The sequence below is a fragment of the Hyperolius riggenbachi genome, chromosome 10 (genome assembly GCF_040937935.1).
Source record: "Hyperolius riggenbachi isolate aHypRig1 chromosome 10, aHypRig1.pri, whole genome shotgun sequence".
Taxonomy (NCBI): Eukaryota; Metazoa; Chordata; class Amphibia; order Anura; family Hyperoliidae; genus Hyperolius; species Hyperolius riggenbachi.
The window spans coordinates 284883601-284906408 of record NC_090655.1 but is presented as its reverse complement, the minus strand read 5'-3'; the positions used below and the strand labels follow the sequence as shown (position 1 = coordinate 284906408).

The following is a 22808-nucleotide window of genomic DNA, read 5'->3' as shown; positions in this document are numbered from 1 at the left end:
CACTTTATAATGTAAACACAGATAACAGCATAGACAACAGGAAACCATGTCACATAGTTTGTGGTCTCTAATGACATTCAATTCCACCTACCTGATAAGGGTGAGGGGTGGTGGGATCTTCCTGTAGACAACCACGTTTATAAAGAGGACCTGTATATCTTTTTGGTGGATTTCTGTTACTGCATACATCTGTAGGAAACCCACACAATGACTGAATACTATGGGCTCAATTAACTAAGCGTTACCACATTGGAAAGTAAAAATTACAGACTAGTAAGGTAAATTACCGGCTTGTGCAGTAAATACATACAAAATGTCAATTCCCTACGATAACAGCATTTGGTAAACCAAATAAAGTGTTGGGTATTTTTAAGATCTGGCTGGAACCGTCGATAACTAGAAATCAGCATGTGGTAAAATTGACAGACAAGGGAGAAAGCCAATAGGAAGAGCCACCTGGTCCTGCTACTCACCTCATTTGATCAGATACACTATCGGGCAGGACATCAGAAAGATAAACAAAATACAACAGCAGAAGACATTTACAGAGGCTGCCCTGTATCCCTTTAGACATGTAGATCTATATACTGGTACACAGAAGAGGTCCTTTAGTGGCATGCATACACATCTAAAGGGATGCAGGAAGCCCTTTACTCTCTAGTAAGCTGTCACACAGGAATGGGTTATGCAGATACTTGTAGGAGAGAACCTCAGCTTGCTGCAGAGACCTCCTCCACAGCTGTGAGACTTCTGCATCACCAAGCAGGTCTTACTGAACTGAAACAACATTTCTCAGTAAATTACCTATTACAGCATGTGTGACAATCTTACTGCACTTGGGAAAGAAAAGTCTTAAATACAGAATTCAGTATTTTACCAAACACTTTTTTTTTTATTTGCGCCAATCAGCCCTTAGTGAATTGAGGTAATTGTCTGTTTGTGTTTATCTGATGAGGGGGATCTAGGAGGACCCCAAGCACTGCTTTCTCCATAACAAGTAATAAAGAATCTCCTCTTACCCGGTGATGTGAGGGGCGGCTGATTCTCCATCCTGGCGTCCTTGTAGAGGTCCTGGTGTCCTTCTATATACTGCCCCTCCTCCATGGACAAACTGACGGTGACATCCCGACATCTCATAGGAACCTGACATACACAATGATACAGTTAAAGCCCAGACACACCCTTTGCTCTCACTGGATAATGTCCCATAATTCCCAGTGCAGCTCACCTCTCCCGTCAGCAGCTGCATCATCTTCCTGGTGATTTCCAGAATCTTCTGCTTGTTATGTCCCGCAGATATCAGGAAGTGAGGTGGGGGCACCGTGATGGTCACATGATCACCAGACTTCACTAGAGGAAAACTCTGTATGGAAAGAGGAGCATTAACGTTGCATGACTGTCCAAGAATTCACTTTCACCTCTCCAGTTAGGTGTGTTTTATTAATAAAGATATGTCATGTGACCTCCCAGAATCCTCCTCACCTCTCCAGTCAGCAAATAGATGATCTCCAGGGTGAGGTTGAATATCCTCTCAGTCATGTGACTCTGGTCCTCCTCCATCCTCAGTGATGTGGTCATGTGATCTGTACAGGATGCTGCTGCCTTTGGATAGATAATAAGGGAAGGAAAATCTAGGTTATACGGCTGTCAGTGGTGAAACTACCAATACAGGATCCCCCTCCCCCAGCACTCCCCATTGCTGTCACTTGTGGGTGGTGGGGCCATGCAGAGTATTGCAGGAAAGCATAATAAGCTGGCTTATAGCTACATGTGCAAAGTAGAATCCCTTTATAGTAAATTCCAAGGGACCAGGAAAACTAGTTTATTATGTGAGAAGTTTACTATATCGGAATAGGTCATACATTGCTTAACCTGATCTAAGGAGAGGGTGTAATTAGAAAGATTAACCACATTACAGGTAATAGGCTCCAAACTAGGCGCTACCTGGTTTTTCGTTTTGTTCCTACAGGGGAATTTTGGTTCGGTTTGTTCCTACAGGGGAATTTTGGTTCGGTTTGTTCCTACAGGGGAATTTACTCGGGCAGCTCGTAACTGTTCCAGCCCTGTGGAATTGGAACAGGAATGTAACTTGGTTGAGGACAGATTGAGACAAAGAGGATATACTAAGAAACAGTAAGCCTGGGGACGTTTTAGAGGCACAAGGAGACCACGTAGTGAACTGTTAATCAGGAGCCGCGGTGGGGATCGGGATGATAGGGTGACCTTTGTCACAAAATACAGCCTTGAATTTATTAAAATCACAAATATTGTGAGGAAATATCTTCCAGTGCTAAATTCCGATTCTAAATTTAAAGCCATTTTGAAACAGGGGTGTCTCTTCTCTGCTAGACGGGCACGTACCTTGGGGTCTATTCTTTCTCCTAGCTGTTTCCAATCTACCCTTTCGTCTCGCACCCCCACCTGGCTTACTACAGTGGGATCTTACCCGTGTGGGTTTTCAACGTGCAACTACTGCCATTGTCACAAAAAGGGTTTCTCTATTTTTTTTCTTTTGCGACTGGTAATAGTCTCCCCATCAAACAGTATGTAAATTGCAACACGAGGTGCGTTATCTATGTTATTTCTTGCACCTCTTGTCGCTTACAATATGTGGGGTGTACCACTCGCAATCTGAGAGCCCGCATTGCTGATCATTACTGTGGCACCAATTGGAAAACTTTTAAAAAGTCGGCAGTCTCTAAACACTTTGAGAATGTTCACGTGGGCAATCTTTCTTCCGTTACCTTTCAAGGGGTGGAACGTATAGTGAGTCCTAAGAGAGGTGGGGACACCCACAAATGACTCTTGAGGCGAGAAGCTTATTGGATCCATAAGATGGACAATCGCACTCCTAGGGGTCTTAATACACGCTGGGATTTAAACCTAGTTTATGACTGTTGAATTTACATGTTTGTTTTCCCCTTATTTCCCTCTATATACAGGACTCATATATCTCCCCCCTCGTCTCTCCCCTTTTCCTTTGTTGAATAGGCTATTATATGTAATCTTAAGGCTCTAATGTTCCTTCCAGTGGTGACTTTTTACATTACTTTTTAGTCTTTTCTGATGTTTGTTATTAACTATAATTCTTTTAGCACATCTATATATTGTGTACACTTGCAATGTCTCCTTTAAGGTGATATATTTCCATAATGTGGATACCTGTAATGTTCCCTTTAAGGCGATGGCTGGTTGAGGTATAGGGTGGAGTTTTTTCTCCTCCCACCTACATAAAGCCCTCCCCTTGCAGGTTGACTTTTAACTATGACTAAGGGCAGATTGTAAGCCCGACACGCGTTAGTTGAACCTTGTGATTTTATTGCATTTGCCATGTGGAATTCCTGAATAAAGAATACCAGCGTTTTTCTACCACTGCTTGGTTTGCGGATCCTTCTGTACATATCTGTGGACTGGCTTGGCTTCCCAGATCCTGCACCCATTGGTTGAACTAGTAGAGGGTTTGAGTGTTTTGAACTTTACAATTTGTTCTATCTATACTGAGGCACCCATTCCTGGCTATCTATACTGAGACACCCATCCCTGGCTATCTATACTGAGGCACCTATCCCTGCCTATCTATACTGAGGCATCTATCCCTGGCTATCTATACTGAGGCATCTATCCCTGGCTATCTATACTGAGGCATCTATCCCTGGCTATCTATACTGAGGCACCCATCCCTGGCTATTTATACTGAGACACCTATCCCTAGCTATCTATACTGAGGCACCTATTCCTGGCTATCTATACTGAGGCACCTATTCCTGGCTATCTATACTGAGGCATCTATCCCTGACTATCTATACTGAGGCACCTATCCCTCGCTATCTATACTGAGGCATCCATTCCTGGCTATCTATACTGAGGCATCTATCTCTGACTATCTATACTGAGGCACCTATTCCTTGCTATCTATACTTAAAGGAAAACTTAAGTGAACTATAAAAAATGAGATTTACTCACCTGGGGCTTCCCTCAGCCCCCTGCAGCCGATCGGTGCCCTCGCAGCCCCGCTCTGACGCTCCAGGACCCGCCGGCGAACACTTCCGGTTTGGCCGTCACCAGCTGACAGGCATGGGAATGCGAGTGATTCTTTGCGTTCCCAGCCTGTATATCGCCCCCTATGCTGCTATTGCGGCCAGCTGGTCGCAATAGCAGCATAGGGGGCGATATACAGGCTGGGAATGCGAAGAATCACTCACGTTCCCATGCCTGTCGGCCGGTGACGGCCAAACCGGAAGTGTTCGCCGGCGGGTCCTGGAGCATCAGAGCAGGGCTGCGAGGGCACCGATCGGCTGCTGGGGGCTGAGGGAAGCCCCAGGTGAGTAAATCTCATTTTTTATAGTTCACTTAAGTTTTCCTTTAAGCACCTATTCCTGGCTACCTATACTGAGGCACCTATTCCAGGCTATCTATACTGAGGCACCTATCCCTGACTATCTATACTGAGGCACCTACTCCTGGCTATCTATACTGAGGCACCTATTCCTGCCTAGCTATACTGGGAGCACCTATTCCCAGGTTACTTATACTGGAGATCCTAAACCTGTCTACCAAAACTGGGGGCCCCTATTCCTGGTTACCTATACTGGGGGCACCTATTCCTGGCTACCTATACTGGGAGCACCTATTCCTGGCTACCTATACTGGGAGCACCTATTCCTGGCTAGCTATACTGGAGGTATGGGGGGGGGGGGGGCAGGGTCCAAATTCCGCATCAGGGCCCCCGAAGACTGTAGCTACGCCACTGGGTGAGTTTGTGGCTACACTTGTTATGGGTGTGAAGATCATGATGACCTCAGTTGTTTTATGACCTTTGTGAGATGGGCCTCCAAGCTGTGAAGGGCATCCAGGGGAGGCAAGGAACATTGGGCGGGGAGGGGGGGGGGGCATTAAAGTTTTGCTGGGGCCTCATAAATTGTAGTTATGCCACTGCTTGCATTGTTTAAAAGGAAATAAATATGTCAGCCTCCATATCACTGTCACTTCAGGTGTGCTATAATGCCCATCAGGGGTAGAAGGTGCTGGGTGATAAAGGAATCAGGCTTACCTGTAACAATGGAATCTCAGGATTGGGCACCTCTGCATCTGTCATGGCTCTGTGTACAGCACACACACTCTCAGGGACTTCTGGGAAATGGCAGCCAGTGGGCGTGGCATCATGACATCATACATGCACTTGTGAGGCTGGGGTCGCCATTTTGTAGACTGGCAGGCGGTATCTATACATAGTACTGTCTGTCCTTACTATGTAGTCATGTAGTGTGGGCAGTTATCAGATGTATAGGAGATTTATACCTCTGTACACAGGAAAATAGTCAGAACCCAATTAGGTGGTGATCATAAGGCAACAAAAGACGACATTAGCACAAATGTAATTACAGTTCATTCTCTGCTGCCATCTAGTGGTCAGTTGTTAGAATTGCACTTGATAGAGTCATTTCTCAACCCCTATTATTATTATTAATTAGATTTTTATAGCGCCGACATATTACACAGCGCTGTACAATAAATGGGATTACAGACAATGATAACAGGGGTGACAGAACAATACAGGTAACAGACCATAGATACATCAATACAGGTAACAAGCAATAAGATACACATCACACTGCAGATAGTAATACAATGCCAGATCATACATTGGAGTGGGAGTGGTAACAAGTTCTCATAATTCTGGGTAAAGTGCACACCATCAAGTATGATACACAGTAGAGATGGGAAGTTCGGATCTTTTCAATGATCCGGATGATTCGAATCGGATCATTGAAGAGATCCGGATCTTTGATCCGAATCTCGGATCATTTTACTACCGAAGCATTGGGGGGGGGGGGGGGGGGGGTGAAATGAATAGCAGGACAGGTCTTTCCCTGCTGTGGACAGGAGAAGGGGAGGGGGGTGGACACACAGAGAAGGGGAGAAGATGGACAGAGGGCAGGGAGTGGACAGAGAAGGGAGGAGGGACGAGCAGAGAGCAGAAATGTTTGTTTGCACACAATACCCACATGCTGCAATCATATGCTTTACATGTATTTCCCCTATATGTTCATCTGTGTACTTTGAAAGCAAATGTCGCAGTGAAAGAAAGCATTCCCCAAATTCCCAGAAGTGAAGTGCAGCTGTTTAGTGCCGAGTGCAGCAGGAGGATCATATTGCCTTTCAATCACAGTGCCTGCAAAGTTACTGAGCTGTGCTGAGCCAAAAGTTTCCAATGTGATCACTGTGCAGCACTACGAACAGCCTGCCTATAATGGGCAGCACATTGCAGCCAGTATGTGTGCTCTACACATATCTGGCAGTGGCATCCATGTCCCCTCTCTCTCATCTACCTGTGGCTGCAAGGCTGGCTCCCCTCCAACTCAGCGATCCATCCCTGCTCTGCTTCCAGAACCCGCGGAGAGGGGGCGTGTCGCTCCTTGCCCCGCCCCTTTTTCGATCCGAATCACTCATTTTGATGATTCGGATGATTCGACTCACAAAATAGATTCGGATCAAAGATCCGAATCGTTCATGATCCGGACAACACTAATACACAGGGGAGAGGGCCCTGCCAAAGGCTTACAATCTACACTGCCAGCTATTTTTTTAAGGACAACTGTAGTGAGAAGCAGGGCCGGATTTGTACTTTTTACCGCCCTAGGCCAACAGTCAACAATCGCCCCAGTCAGTGACATGACTATACATTCTATAGTGCTTCAGAAGATGTCAGCAATATATAAATACATAATAATATGGTAGGACATTAGACTGATTATGGTATGTATTAGATTGTGAGCTCCTCTGAGAACAATGACATGATTATGTACTCCGTAAAGTGCTGCAGAACATGTCAGTGCTATTTAAATACATAATAATAATAATATGGTAGGACGTTAGACTATGGTAGGGATTAGAGTGTGAGCTCCTCTGAAGACAGTCAGTGACATGACTATGTACTCTGTAAAGTGCTGCAGGAGATGTCAGTGCTATATAAACCTCATAATAATAGTATGGCAGGACAATAGACTATGATTATGGTAGGGAACCACTTAAGGACCAGCCTATGCTGGTCCGATCTGTGCTGCGTGGGCTCTCCAGCCCACAGCACAGATCACTTTGAAGCCAGGGTGACCAGACTTCCCCCCTTTTTTCCCCACTAGGGGGATGTCCTGCCGGGGGGGGGGGGGGGGGGTCTGATCACCGCCGGCCATCTGCGTTTTGCGGGGGGGCTCCTCAAAGCCCCCCTCCGCAGCCATTTCCACCCTCACGCTCTTTACCTCCCTCTCCCTCTGTAATGCGCAGGACGGAATTCCGTCCTGCGCATTGAAGGATAGGATTCCGCCTATCAGATGCCGGCGATCCCCGGCCAATCAGAGGCCGGGGATCGCCGATCTGCCTTACGGCGCTGCTGCGCAGCAGTGCCGTATGATGTAAACAGCGGGGATTTCTTCCCCGCATGTTTACATTTTGCCGGCGAGCCGCGATCGGCGGCTCTCCGGCTGTTCACGGAGACACCCTCCGTGAACTGACATAGAAAGGCCGCTCGATCGAGCGGGCGTTTCCATGGTAAACCACTTAAGACCTGCCGACGCCTATGGGCGTTAGCTGGTCGTTTAAACTGTGAGCTCCTCTGAGGACAGTCAGTGACATCACTATGTACTCTGTAAAGTGCTGCAGAAGATGTTGGAGCTACAAAAATGCATAATGATAATACGATAAACAGACTATGGTAGGGATTAGATTGTGAGTTCCTGTTTGAACAGTTGAAAGTTGAAAGAGAGAGGGGAAAAGAATAGAGATGGGAAGGAGGGAAAAGCAAGGGAGAGACAGCACAATATGAAATAGGAAAAGAGAGAGGGAACAAGATGGGGGATGAGGGGATGGGGAAAAAGACAGAAATAGAGAATACATGGGAGAGGACAAGAGAGGGAAAGTGTGATCTGAAGGAAAGTAAAAGTTTGGAGCAGGAAAACAGACCTTTTACCCGTCACAGCGGAGTGACTGAAAATGGGCAATAAATCAGGCATGCTTGTTTACTTAGAAGTGCTGACCTCTTTACTTTGATCCGTTTTCTAATGACCCCTGCGTGTGCAGGGAGCTTCTGTTATCATAGTGCTGTGTTTCCTGACCACTGACACGTCTGTACAATGTCAGCGATAGTCCTGCTTGCATCTCCATTACAATGTTCCCCTCACTTACTTCACTGCTTACACAGAGCTTGAAGATGGTTAGCAGCGTGGTGGCTCACAGTGATGATGAGGGAGGCAGTGAGTGATTACTTCCTGAATTATACAGCTGCAGTTCGTTACAGGGCACCGCTCTCTCTTATCACTGTGAGCCTCGCTGTTGATGACCTGCAGCTTTCTGCATCCAGTGCAGTGAGCGGGGAGCTGTGAGGGAGGGCGAGTAGATATTAATCACTCTGATCATGCAGGCAGGCAGATGGACCAGCTGCGGTACTGAGGAGAGGACGCAATCAAAGCATTGCACACCGCACACAGGGCAGATATGAAGCAGCTATTTGGCTGTCAGCTGCAGGCCGCCCTAGCACAAGCCCCGCCCTATGCCCCAGCCTACTTGGCCTGCCCACAAATCCGGCCATGGTGAGAAGTATATGGAGGCTGACATATTTATTTCCTTATGATCTTTACCAATTTCCTGGAAGCCTTGCTGATCTATTTGGCTGCAGTAGTGTATGAATCACACCAGAAACAAGCATGCAGCTAGTCTTGTCAGAATTGAGAGTATTGCCAAAAACACCTGACCTGCTGCATGCTTGTTCAGGGTCTATGGATAAAAGTATTAGAGGCAGAGGATCAGCAGGGCTGCCAGGGAACTGTTATTGTTTAAAAGGAAATAAATATAACAGCTTCCATATCCCTCTCACTTCAGTTGTCCTCTAATGCTACACACCAGTCCCAGTTACGTTAGAATTCTGTTTATAAACTGTCTTGCCCAAATCTACATGCAGCAGAAGCCCACACTAGTCAGCAGGGATGTCACTGAAGTGCAAATCTACAGTGTATAATCTATCTACAAAGGACTAATAAGATCTTGCAGTGAGAGCAAATTTGTACTAAATGTATTTAGATGTCGGTGGCTCAGAAATGTGGGGGAGGCAATAACGCCTATAGACAGCAGGCAGAAGTAGTTTTGTGCTTAAATTCCTTTACACAACAATTGCATAATAAAGATGTGATAGGGATGGTCGCTGGATTCCACGGAATTAAAAATTCCATGATTCCGGCCGGAATTTGATGATTCCATTCCGTTGTGATGGAACGGAATTGCTATATCACTATGGCGGAATTTCCGTGGAAAATTACGAAATTCCGCGGAATTTTACGGAATTCAAATTTCTGCCTAATAAGAAACCTTTCTACGCAACAGACTCCTTTTCTCCTTCCTCCCTCATGGAGGAGGGTCTCGTCTTCCAGGGAATTGTAGGATTTCAAAAGCCAGCTTACATACATTGGCCGGGAATCGAACCCAGGTCTAGTGCTTGGTAGACAGCTCTCTTCACCACTATACCACCACCAACACTACATGCTGAAGCCAGCCTAGCATGTACCATTATGATATATCCAAGAGAAAAATGAGCTTGCTTAGGGATTTGTAGGATTTCAAAAGCCAACTCGCATACATTGGCCAGGAATCAAACCCTGGCCTACCGCTTTGTAGGCTGCTATCCTAACCATTATACCACCAACACAACACACTACAATGCTACATGCTGAAGCCAGCCTAGCATGTACCATTGTGATATATCCAAGAGAAAAATGAGCTTGCTTAGGGAATTGTAGGATTTCAAAAGCCAGCTTATATACATTGGCCAGGAATCGAAACCAGGTCCAGTGCTTGGTAGGCTGCTATCCTAACCATTATACCACCAACACAACACACTACAATGCTACATGCCGAAGCCAGCCTAACATGTACCATTGTGATATACCCAAGAGAAAAATTAGCTCTCTCTCTCTCTAGGACTTGATGCCATTGAACTGAATTTTCAGCTTAAAACCATCAACGGATACTGGCAGAATTTCACAGGAAATTTAAGAATTGAGATTGAAAAAGCAATTCCGTTCCGACCAAACGGAATGACCAATTTCCGCCTAAATTGCGGAAAATACAATTCTGCAGAAAGCGGTGACCATCCCTACTAGAGAGAGAGCGAGAGAGAGAGAGAGATGAATCTACATGGCTACCTGGGGTTCTCTTCGGACAACTGTTCAACACAAAAGGCAAGGCCATGCCTGGGTGGGCTTGGACCACCAACCTTGCAGTTATCAGCCAAACGTGCTAACCAATTGTGCCACAGAGACTGTGTACCACAACGACTGTGCACACAGTTGCTGTTGAATGATTTTATGGGGATGTATGTGTGTCTTTTGGAGGGAGGAAGTAAGTCTGCTCCAAGAAGTTTCATCATGTAGTGTTGGTGGTATAATGGTTAGGATAGCAGCCTACCAAGCATGAGACCTGGGTTCGATTCCCAGCCAATGTATGTAAGCTGGCTTTTGAAATCCTACAATTCCCTAAGCAAGCTCATTTTTCTCTTGGATATATCACAATGGTACATGCTAGGCTGGCTTCAGCATGGAGCATTGTAGTTTGTTGTGTTGGTGGTATAATGGTTAGGATAGCAGCCTACAAAGCAATAGGCCTGGGTTCAATTCCTGGCCAATGTATGTGAGTTGGCTTTTGAAATTCTACAAATCCCTAAGCAAGCTCATTTTTCTCTTGGATATATCATAATGGTACATGCTAGGCTGGCTTCAGCATGTAGTGTTGGTGGTATGTAAGCTGGCTTTTGAAATCCTACAATTCCCTGGAAGACGAGACTCTCCTCCCGGGGAACGAGGAAGGAGGGAGGAGAAAAAGGACTAAGGGAACAGTCAATAGGGTCTATGGGCTACCATATAGCATAAACAAGGTTCTATTTGTGATTATTTTAATTTTTCCGCCGGAAATACGGAATTCCGCGGAATTTCGCAAAAATCCGGCGGAATTTTCATAGCGACGGAATTCAGTGCTGGCGGAATCCGCGAATTCCAGTAGAACGGAATTTGCTCTTTCCGATCATCCCTAGTGATAACTAAAGATGTCCCAAACGGTTCCAGGCGAACTTCGGGTGGTTCGCCTTCGCCGGCGAAGGCGAACTTTCCCGGAAGTTCGATTCGCCCAATAATGCTCTATGAGGGTCAACTTTGACCCTCTACATTACAGTTAGCAGGCACATTGTAGCCAATCTGGCTACACTCAGCCCTGGAGCCACTCCCTCCCTTATATAAGGCAGGCTCGCCGGCCATGACACTCACTCGTTTGCCTGTAGTAGACAGACTATGGCGAGCTGCTGCAGATTTTTTTCTCCTAGGGAAAGATTAGTTAGGCTCTTGGCTTGTTAGCTTGCTCCTGGCTGAATCTTATTGCTTTAATAGCATCCCTCAACAGCTCTTTTCAGAGCTAATTCTGTTCTTGTGATCTTTTTTTTTTTCCTGTGTGTCACTGACACTTGTGTTGCATACACAGCCTTGCTAATTCATACTGTGTGTGTGCCACTGCCAGCAGCCCAGCACATTCAGTGACTACCTGTGTGTGTGACAGGGAGCTGCACATTGTACTACCCAGTACTGCATATACCTACTAGTACCTGTTGTGTTTAGTTAACCCACCTCATCACTGCATATACCTACCTTTGTGTTGAGTGAACCCACCTCACTGCATCTAACTACCTTTTGTGTTGAGTGAACCCACCTCACTGTATCTAACATCTAACTACCTTTAGTGTTGTGTGAACCCACCTCACTGCATCTATCTACCTTTTGTGTTGAGTGAACCCACCTCACTGCATCTAACTACCTTTAGTGTTCAGTGAACCCACCTCACTGCATATATCTAGCTGTTGTATTGAGTGAACCCACCTCACTGCATCTAACTACCTTTAGTGTTCAGTGAACCCACCTCACTGCATATATCTAGCTGTTGTATTGAGTGAACAAACCTCACTGCATCTAACTACCTTTTGTGTTCAGTAAACCCACCTCACTGCATCTAACTACATTTAGTGTTCAGTGAACCCACCTCACTGCATATACCTAGCTGTTGTGTTGAGTGAACCCACCTCACTGCATCTAACTATCTTTTGTGTTCAGTGAACCCACCTCACTGCATATACCTAGCTGTTGTGTTGAGTGAACCCACCTCCCTGCATCTAACTACCTTTTGTGTTCAGTGAACCCACCTCTCTGCATCTAACTACCTTTAGAGTTCAGTAAACCCACCTCACTGCATATACCTAGCTGTTGTGTTGAGTGAACCCACCTCACTGCATCTAACTATCTTTAGTGTTCAGTGAACCCACCTCACTGCATATACCTAGCTGTTGTGTTGAGTGAACCCACCTCACTGCATCTAACTATCTTTTGTGTTCAGTGAACCCACCTCACTGCATCTAACTACCTTTAGTGTTCAGTGAACCCACCTCACTGCATATACCTAGCTGTTGTGTTGAGTGAACCCACCTCACTGCATCTAACTACCTTTTGTGTTCAGTGAACCCACCTCACTGCATCTAACTACCTTTAGAGTTCAGTAAACCCACCTCACTGCATATACCTAGCTGTTGTGTTCAGTGAACCCACCTCACTGCATCTAACTACCTTTTGTGTTCAGTGAACCCACCTCACTGCATCTAACTACCTTTAGAGTTCAGTGAACCCACCTCACTGTATATACCTAGCTGTTGTGTTGAGTGAACCCACCTCACTGCATATACCTAGCATCCCCCTGAGATGGACAAAATGGACAAACCAGGTAGAGGAAGAGGTAGAGGCAGACCCAGAGGAAGGCCACCTGGCAGGTCTGTGCAAGGTCGTGTTGATGTGATTTCGTGCTGCCCTGGACCAAAGTACAGTGCTCAGAAGAAGGCATGTGCCATCACTTCCCAAGATTGTCAGGACGTGCTTGACTATTTAACACAGAACACCTCATTTCCCGCAGCCACCAGCACTACTACAAGCACCACATCCGCTGCATTTGACAATTTGCAGGAGTTATTTGGTGTGGACAGCACTGATTCACAGCCAATACTGCTACAACAAGATGAGGGCGCTAAGCAAGTTACACCACCTCATACGTCTGAGTTAGGTGGCGATAGTATGGACGTAACGTGTGAGGAGGGGGATGATGAAGCACCTGATGTTGGTGCAGTTGTGGAGGTGTCTGAGGAAAGCGAAGCTGGCCAGGAGGATTATGATGACGATTATACAGATGCCACATATGTTCCCAATAGAGGAGATGACCAAGGGGGACAGTTCAGAGGGGGAGTCAGAGAGGAGTAGGAGGAGACGAGTCCATGAAAGAAGCAGAGGGAGCTCGTCCTCAGAAACAGCTGGGGGCAGTGTCTGGCACCATGTATCGCCAGTTATGGACAGCCAGCCAACATGCCCTTCAACGTCAGCTTCTGATGCCACCATAGCGCCATCACCCCAGGGGGGCTCAGCGGTTTTGAAATGTTTTAACGTGTGTACCTCAGATCGGAGCAAAGCCATCTGTTCACTCTGCCTCCAAAAATTGAGCCGTGGAAAGCCAACACTCACGTAGGGACAAGTGCCTTACAAAGGCACCTGGAGAAAAGGCACAAACAGCTATGGCAAGGACACCTGAGGAAAAGCAGCACCCAAAAGACAAGCCACCCTCCTTCTCCTCTTCCTCCTTCAGGTGCATCATCTTCTTCAGCCACTTTCTCCCTTGCACCTTCACAGCCACCCTCCTCCAAACCGACTCTGCCCTTGAGCGGTTCCTGCTCCTCTGCCCACAGCAGTAGCCAGGTGTTCATGAAGGAAGTCTTTGAGCGGAAGAAGCCAACTTCTGCCAGTCACCCTCTTGCCCGACATCTGACAGCTGGCGTGGCGGAACTATTAGCTCGCTAGCTATTACCATACAAGCTGGTGGACTCTGAGGCTTTCCGTAAATTTGTGGCCATTGGGACACCTCAGTGGAAGATACCAGGCCGCAATTATTTTTCACAAAAGGCCATACCCAAACTGTACCGTGCAGTTGAGAGGCAAGTGGTGTCATCTCTTGCGAAGAGCATTGGGTCAAGGGTCCACCTGACCACAGATGCCTGGTCTGCCAAGCACGGGCAGGGCCAATACATTACGTACACAGTCCATTGGGACAACCTGGTGACCGATGGCAAGCAGGGAGTACGTGGCTGTGCAGCGGACCAACTTGTGACACCTCCATGTCTTGCAGGCAGGCCTCCTGTCACCTCCTCTCCTTCTGCTCCTGCTACATCCTCTTCGCGGTCATCCTCCTCCTCCTCGGCTGAGTGGCAGTTCAACTCTAGTGGTGCTGCCATCTCCTCCTCTCCAGCTACACAGCCCCATCTCCCCAGAGCCTACGCTGCATGCCAGGTACGATGGTGTCACGCCATTTTAGACATGTCTTGCCTGAAAGTGGAAAGTCACACTGGACCAGCTCTCCTGGCTGCTCTTAACAAAGAGGTGGAGCAATTGCTGACCCGGCACCAGCTGCAGATCGGCAACGTGGTGTGTGACAATGGCAGCAATCTCCTTTCCGCTTTGAATTTGGGAAAGCTGACACATGTACCCTGCATGGCACATGTGCTGATTCTGGTCGTGCAAAGATTTGTGTCAAAGTACCCAGGCTTAGAGGACATCCTGAAGCAGGCCAGGAAGTTGTGTGGGCATTTCAGGCGGTCTTACACGGGCCATGGCATGCTTTGCGGACATTCAGTGGAGAAACAACTTGCCGGAGAGACGCTTGATATGCGATAGCCCGACTCGCTAGAATTCCACCCTGCTCATGTTCTCGCCTGCTAGACCAGGAGAAAGCCGTCACCCAGTACCTGTACAATTACAGTAGAAGGACACAATCTGGGAAGATGGGGATGTTGTGGCGCAACAACTGGACACTGATGCGAAGTGCATGCAGGATCATGCAGCCGTTTGAGGAGGTGACCAACCTGGTGAGTCGCGCTGAAGGCACCATCAGTGACTTGATCCCCTGCGAGCAGTGATGATGAACCCTTGAAGTACTGGGTGCGCAGGCTTGACCTGTGGCCAGAGCTGTCCCAATTTGCCATCCAACTTCTCTCTTGCCCTGCCGCTAGCGTCCTGTCAGAAAGGACCTTCAGTGCAGCTGGAGGCATTGTCACTGAGAAGAGAAGTCGCCTAAGTCACAACAGTGTTCAGTACCTCACCTTTATCAAAATGAATGAGGCATGGATCCCGGAGGGCTACTGCCTGACCGAAGACTAAGTTAGTCCCCACACACAGCATCTCTGCCTGCATGCCACTTGCCTTCTCCGCCACCACCAACAGGGTCCAGGACTCTAGGCGGATTCCTGAATTTTTAAGGCCGCTGCTATATTAATTTTTCTGGTGCGTGTACATGCCTGCCTAATTTTTCTGGCTGCACTGTGGGCAGCTGCAACAAAAAACAAAAGGCATGTACATGTGCCCATCCCCCTTCATGATCATTACCTTGCCACGGTGAAGGGGCTTGCGTATCACAATGAAGCAATGACCGCCGGCTATATGAGTGTCTCGGGTGGGGGTGGCACACAAAAGATAATAAAGTCATTGCTTCATTGTGGTCAGACCAAATTTGATCAGCTGGCCCATAACCCATGGTCAGTGGTCACGATGGCAGACTTGTCCTCCATAACAGATTCTCGCCGAAGACCAACCTGGTGAATCGCAGTGAAGGCACCATCAGACTTGCCCTCCATAACGGATTCTCGTTAAAGGATTTAAAGTTGATTCATTACATTAGGGCCTCAAAAGTCCTCCTGAGTCGTCCTGTATTGTTATTTTTGGTCACTACCTCGGGGCGGGCGTGCATGCCTGCCTGCTGCCCTCCTTGGATGTGTAGTGGTAGCCGTTTCTCAGGCTCCACACCGGATTCCATCCCTCATTCCCCGGCCATTACCCGGGGTCACAAATGGCAGACTTGCCCGCCTCCATATGATTCTCGTGAAAGGAATGTGGTGTCATCTTTGCCCGCCATAACTGGTTCTCGTTAAAGGATTTAAAGTTAATTCATTTCAAATACAGCAAGCCCTCGATAGTCCGCCTCCTGTATTGTTATTTTTGGTCACTACCTAGGGGCGGGCGGGCGGGCATGCCTGACTGCTGCCTTCCTTGGCTGGATGTGTGGTGGTAGCCGTTGTTAGGCTACAACTCCGGACCGGAATCACACCAGGAAGGGTTCCCCTGCCATTAGCCATGGTCAGTGGTCACAATGTCAGACTTGACCTCCATAACAGATTCTCGACGGAGACCAACCTGGTGAATCGCAGTGAAGGCACCATCAGACTTGCCCTCCATAACTGATTCTCGTTAATGGATTTAAAGTTAATTCATTACATTAGGGCCTCAAAAGTCCTCCTGAGTCCTGTATTGTTATTTTTGGTCACAACCTCGGGGCAGGCCGGGCATGCCTGCTGCCCTCCTTGCCTGGATGTGTGGTGGTAGCCGTTTGTAAGGCTACAACTCCAGACCGGAATCACACCAAGGATTCCCCAGCCATTACCCTTGGTCACAATGGCAGACTTGCCCTCCATAATAGATTCTCGTTGCAGGTACTGAACAGCAAGTAAAAAATGTAATGTAAAAAAAATAGATGTACTGTAAGCTTTAACAGTGGTAGAGAAAGAACCATCGAAAGTTGATAAGGCAGACAGACATTACCTAACCAGACATCACTGAGTGAGGAAGAGCAATCTCGCCATGTTGCGCAGTAGTCCAGCATGGCCGTCACTACACAAACCGCTGTTTGCAGTGCGTTACAGTGAGTTTGGTGTGTTAGTGTGAAGCAGTACTCTATTTACACTCCCTGATTGATGTATACACATGCAAGATGTTTGAAAGCACTTTAGGCCTGCAATTTAGCATTCAATGTGATTTCAGCCCTTAAACGCTGCTTTGCGTCAAATCCAGATTTTTCCCCGGGACTTTTGGCATGTATCCCAATCCGCCATGCCCCCCTCCAGGTGTTAGACCCCTTGAAACATCTTTTCCATCACTTTTGTGGCCAGCATAATTTTTCCCAGATTTGAAAGTTCGCCTCCCCATTGAAGTCTTGTCATAGCAGCAGCGGCGAGCGGTGCCGCCGCTGCAGCCGCCTCCTCGGAAGAGACCTGGGGGATATCGGCTGCGGCGAACGCTTCCGCCGCCCCAGCCGTCTCGGTGTTCTTGCCCGTATCCTTGGCGTGTAGGACGCCGAGGACAGGGCTTTCTGCCACCCATAGGGTCGCTGTCTTGCGCGGGCGCGCGCATAGACAGGACCTTTATTCAGGGAGGAGAGGCGTCAGCTGACCGGCTGATGTCAGGGGAGACCTACGGCGCTCAGGATTGGCTGAAGAGAGAGGGGCTTGCCAGTGGGGTCTCCTCTGCCTCATAAGCCTCCAGCCGGCATTTCCACTTTGCCTGTCGTCATGAATACTTGCGTGTTAGCGCGCAGACCTTAGATAGCTTCCCTGGTGTTGATGCTACGGATTTCACACCAAGTTAGGGATATTACTGTGGTTATCTGTTATTGTGTATAGACTAGATCCGGGGTGTTGATACCAAGGACGTCACACCCAGGCTAGGATATTTTTACTGTATTGATCTCCTGTTTACGACTCTGGCTAGCACTTGACTTTGTATCTGTCTTCTGATCTTGTACTTCTGCCCATCTGTCCACCTGTTGCTGAACCTCTGCCTGATTACTGATTACTCTCCTGTCTCACGATTTTGTATATACTTACCTCTCTGTTGCCGAACCGAGCCTGCCTGACCACTCTACTCACCAGTGGGCCCTCGCCACTGGTGAGGTATTGATTACACCAGCTCCTCTGGTGCAACTGTTTGCTAAACTGTCATTCAGCCTATTACCCGCTCTTATAGGGCATATGTCATTAAAGTTATATTGTATCTCCTTGACTTCTGTCCAGTCTGGGTCACCCGCCCCCCGGGTGTCCTCGTGCCTGCAGTAGTATCTGAATCACCCGCTCCCCGGGAGATTCAGCCTTTTCGTTACTGTACTTTCCAGCCTGCTGGAACTTACACTAGTACACGTACAGTGTACTGATAGTTCCTCACCAGCCCTCTGGTGAGGTCGGATCTTCGCAGTTACTGTTGCACCAAACACTTACAACTGTTACGGGTCCAGAGGTTAGTCATACTCATACTTGCATTATTGGTGATTCTGCAGATCATTGATAATCAGGTATACGTCTGTATTATTGGTGATACTGCAGATCACCAATAATCTGACACTCTCTGTGTGCTGACACCAACCGTTACAGAACGACAGACCATAAAGTATTATGGAGGCACTCTGCCAACGGGTCAACGTGTTAACTGTCACCGTTAATTAACTCATTAAAATGGTGGAGGCTCAACAGACGCAGATTAACCAACTATCTGAGTCAGTTAACCGTCTTTTAGATCCTAACACCCGAGTGTCCCCCCCTCTGTGATCGAGCCGAGGGTACCCCCACCAGAGAAATTCTCGGGGCATCGCTCGGACTTTAGTCATTTCAAGCATAGATGCTTGTCCTATTTTGAATTACGTCCCGTTTCCTCAGGCACTGAAGCTCAACGGGTCACGTTCCTTAAGACTTTATTGTGTGGAGATTCCCAGTCTTGGGCATATAGTCTCCCTACAGGGCATGAGGCCTTGGTCTCGGTATAGGAGTTTTTTAAAGCCATGGCTGTAATTTATGGCGACCCTGATTTGGCTGTGACATCTGAGAGGAAGTTAGAAACCCTCAGACAGGGACAGGGTTCTGTCGAGATTTATGCTGCAGAGTTTCGGAGATGGGCAGTTTCAGCCAGGTGGGGGCAGTACGCACTCTTGGACTACTTCCTCTCAGGATTGTCTGACACTGTGGCCGGGCTTATGTTGGGTCACCCGGAACCCGAGACTTTGGATAAGGCCATTTCTCTGGCTGTCAAAATTGATAGGCGAGTCCGCTATCAGTAACAAATGCGGGGTAGAACCCCAGGTAGGGCTATATCTGCCACTTTTACGGTCCCTACGCCTTCCTCTCCATCCTCTGTTAAACCACTACAGATAGGGCACACCAAACTCTCGGAGGTCAAAAGACATAAAGGGCATGTAGAAAGTCCTTCTTGCAGGGTCCCAGACTCACCTTTGGGTTATGAATTAGAGAACCCAAAGAAATCGGCTCTTCCGGCAGAATCAGGGTCGGTAAATTCAGAGTCTCCGCTGGAGACGGAGATGCTGTACTGCACTCTGGTCATAGGTAGTACCACTTTGGGTGGTTCAGCCGTCCCTTCAGCAGAAGACAGATTCCTTTTGCCTTGTGCTATTACTTGGCAAGACCAAGTCTTGGAGATGCAGGCATTTCTAGATTCAGGTTCGGTCACCAACTTTATGAGTTATGACTTTGCTGTCCGGCTTGGGCTCCCTCTCCAGCCCTTAGCTCAGGAGCTGACAATCACAGCAGTAGACAGCTCCTCGTTACAGAACCGACAGTCTCCTTTACAGACCCCGGTCCTATCATGTCAGATCGGGGCTCTCCACAAGGAGACTATTCAGTTCTGTGTGATAAAAATGATCACCACTTCAGTACTATTGGGGATGCCATGGCTGGAGAAGCACGCTCCTCGATTGGACTGGGCTTCCGGCCAGTTACTAAGTTGGTCTCCGTACTGTCAAGAGCATTGCTTAACTAAAGTGACACTGGGTAGTACTACAGTTCAAGTGGAAGGGTTACCCATACTGTATTGCGAGTTCGCGGATATGTTCTGCTCTCGGGCAGCCGACAAGCTCCCCCCCCATCGAGACTTCGACTGTCCCATAGATTTGAGGTCTGGTTGCATGCCCCCTAGGGGTCATTTATATAACCTGTCAGGACCAGAAAAGCTGGCAATGAAGGAGTATATTACAGTGAATTTGGCTAAGGGTTTTATTAGGCCATCCAGGTCCCCGGCCGGTGCTGGTTTCTTTTTTGTTAAAAAGAAAGATGGTGATCTCAGACCATGTATCGATTATAGGGGGTTGAATAAGATTACAGTAAAAAAAAATCGCTATCCTTTGCCCCTAATCAACGGGTTATTCTCTCAAGTCACAAATGCAACTGTGTTTTCCAAACTTGATTTACGGGGGGCCTACAACTTGATACGGATAAGAGAGGGTGACGAATGGAAGACGGCGTTCAACTTGCCCAATGGGCATTATGAATATCTTGTGATGCCCTTCGGGTTGTGTAATGCCCCAGCCGTCTTCCAAGAACTGATCAATTAGGTTTTTAGGGAGGTATTGGGACAATTTGTTTTGGTTTATTTGGATGATATCCTCATTTTTTCCCGTACCTTGTCTGAACACAGGGATCATGTCAAATTTGTTTTGAATAAATTACGTCAAAACTCCCTGTTCGCTAAGATTGAGAAATGTGTCTTTGAAGTCTCTCGGGTTCCTTTTCTTGGGTTCATAATCTTGACTCATGAGTTAGAGATGGACCCGAATAAGCTATCGGCCGTTTTAGAGTGGCCTCGTCCTGCCGGATTAAAATCCCTTCAACGCTTCTTGGGGTTTGCCAATTACTATAGACGGTTTATCAAGGGGTACTCATCAATAGTGGCCCCTCTTACGAATCTTACCAAGAAGGGAATGGACACCCACAATTGGTCATCAGAAGCTCTGTCTGCATTTGCCGCACTTAAACAACGATTTTGCTCGGCCCCCATTTTGAAGCGGGTAGATGTGTCCCTTCCTTTTTTGGTAGAGGTGGATGCGTCAGAGATTGGGGTGGGAGCCGTGCTCTCTCAGCGCTCTGGCTTACAGGGCAAATTATATCCGTGCGCTTACTTCTCCAGGAAGTTCTCTCCAGCAGAGAGAAACTATGATATAGGGAATGGGGAGCTATTGGCCATCAAACTTGCATTTGAGGAATGGCGCCACTGGCTTGAGGGGGCTCAGCACACGGTCACAGTTTTTACGGACCACAAGAATTTACAGTATATTGAAGGTGCTAAACGGCTTACACCTAGACAGGCCCGGTGGTCCCTATTTTTCACTCGATTTGACTTCATTATTATGTTTAGACCAGGCAGTAAGAATATTAAAGCAGATGCTCTCTCGAGATGCTTTGAGCCAGAATCTGTGCAACCTTTTACCCCTGTGAGCATCCTCCCAGAAGGTCTAGTTGTTGCTTCTATAGGACTACAGGGTGATCAATTTGCCAACACAGGGGCTCCTTTAATGCATGGTGAAGAACAGGTGGGGGATTGGAAAGTTAGTCCGGCAGATAGAGTTTGGGCCCTCCCAATCAGGTCCAGGAGATTGAGGTCCCGCTCGCAGAAATATTCCCCTCCCTCCCACCCTGTGATGGTTGGGGTAAACAGAGGAGGAGCAACTCAGGAAGCGTGTCCGGAGTTCACGCCTAGAGGGGGGGGGGGGGTACTGTCATAGCAGCAGCGGCGAGCGGTGCCGCCGCTGCAGCCGCCTCCTCGGAAGAGACCTGGGGGATATCGGCTGCGGCGAACGCTTCCGCCGCCCCACCCATCTCGGTGTTCTTGCCCGTATCCTCGGCGTGTAGGACACAGAGGACAGGGCTTTCTGCCGCCCATAGGGTCGCTGTCTTGCGCGGGCGCGCGCATAGACAGGACCTTTATTCAGGGAGGAGAGGCGTCAGCTGACCGGCTGGTCGGCTGACGTCAGGGGAGACCTACGGCGCTCAGGATTGGCTGGAGAGGGGCGTGCCAGTGGGGTCTCCTCTGCCTCATAAGCCTCCAGCCGGCATTTCCACTTTGTCTGTCGTCGTGAATACTTGCGTGTTAGCGCGCAGACCTTAGATAGCTTCCCTGGTGTTGATGCTACGGATTTCACACCAAGTTAGGGATATTACTGTGGTTATCTGTTATTGTGTATAGACTAGATCCGGGGTGTTGATACCAAGGACGTCACACCCAGGCTAGGATATTTTTACTGTATTGATCTCCTGTTTACGACTTTGGCTAGCACTTGACTTTGTATCTGTCTTCTGATCTTGTACTTCTGCCCATCTGTCCACCTGTTGCTGAACCTCTGCCTGATTACTGATTACTCTCCTGTCTCACGATTTTGTATATACTTACCTCTCTGTTGCCGAACCGAGCCTGCCTGACCACTCTACTCACCAGTGGGCCCTCGCCACTGGTGAGGTATTGATTACACCAGCTCCTCTGGTGCAACTGTTTGCTAAACTGTCATTCAGCCTATTACCCGCTCTTATAGGGCATATGTCATTAAAGTTATATTGTATCTCCTTGACTTCTGTCCAGTCTGGGTCACCCGCCCCCCGGGTGTCCTCGTGCCTGCAGTAGTATCTGAATCACCCGCTCCCCGGGAGATTCAGCCTTTTCGTTACTGTACTTTCCAGCCTGCTGGAACTTACACTAGTACACGTACAGTGTACTGATAGTTCCTCACCAGCCCTCTGGTGAGGTCGGATCTTCGCAGTTACTGTTGCACCAAACACTTACAACTGTTACGGGTCCAGAGGTTAGTCATACTCATACTTGCATTATTGGTGATTCTGCAGATCATTGATAATCAGGTATACGTCTGTATTATTGGTGATACTGCAGATCACCAATAATCTGACACTCTCTGTGTGCAGACACCCATCGTTACAAGTCTATTGCGGTTTGCAAAAATTCGCGCGAACCGAACCTTCCACGAAGGATCGCGAACGGGGTGATACCACAAATAAGAGATAGATTTCCATAATAGCCTAAAGGTGGCCACACACTGTACAATAAAATCATCCAATTTTACAGCAATTCGATAAAACAGGTCTCGGC

General features: G+C 47.8%; 1 protein-coding gene across 1 annotated transcript in view; it reads right to left on the bottom strand.

The window, feature by feature from the left end:
• The window catches only part of LOC137537264 (zinc finger protein 850-like), an 82040-nt gene that overhangs the window by 17775 nt on the left and 41457 nt on the right, over positions 1 to 22808 (bottom strand). The window contains exons 9-13 of the mRNA XM_068259350.1: positions 5051 to 5130; positions 1483 to 1602; positions 1229 to 1363; positions 1020 to 1143; positions 92 to 189 (exon numbers count right to left, since the gene is read on the bottom strand). Of these exons, the coding sequence (XP_068115451.1) occupies positions 92 to 189; positions 1020 to 1143; positions 1229 to 1363; positions 1483 to 1602; positions 5051 to 5130 (557 nt within the window). The remainder of the gene's footprint in view (positions 1 to 91; positions 190 to 1019; positions 1144 to 1228; positions 1364 to 1482; positions 1603 to 5050; positions 5131 to 22808) is intronic.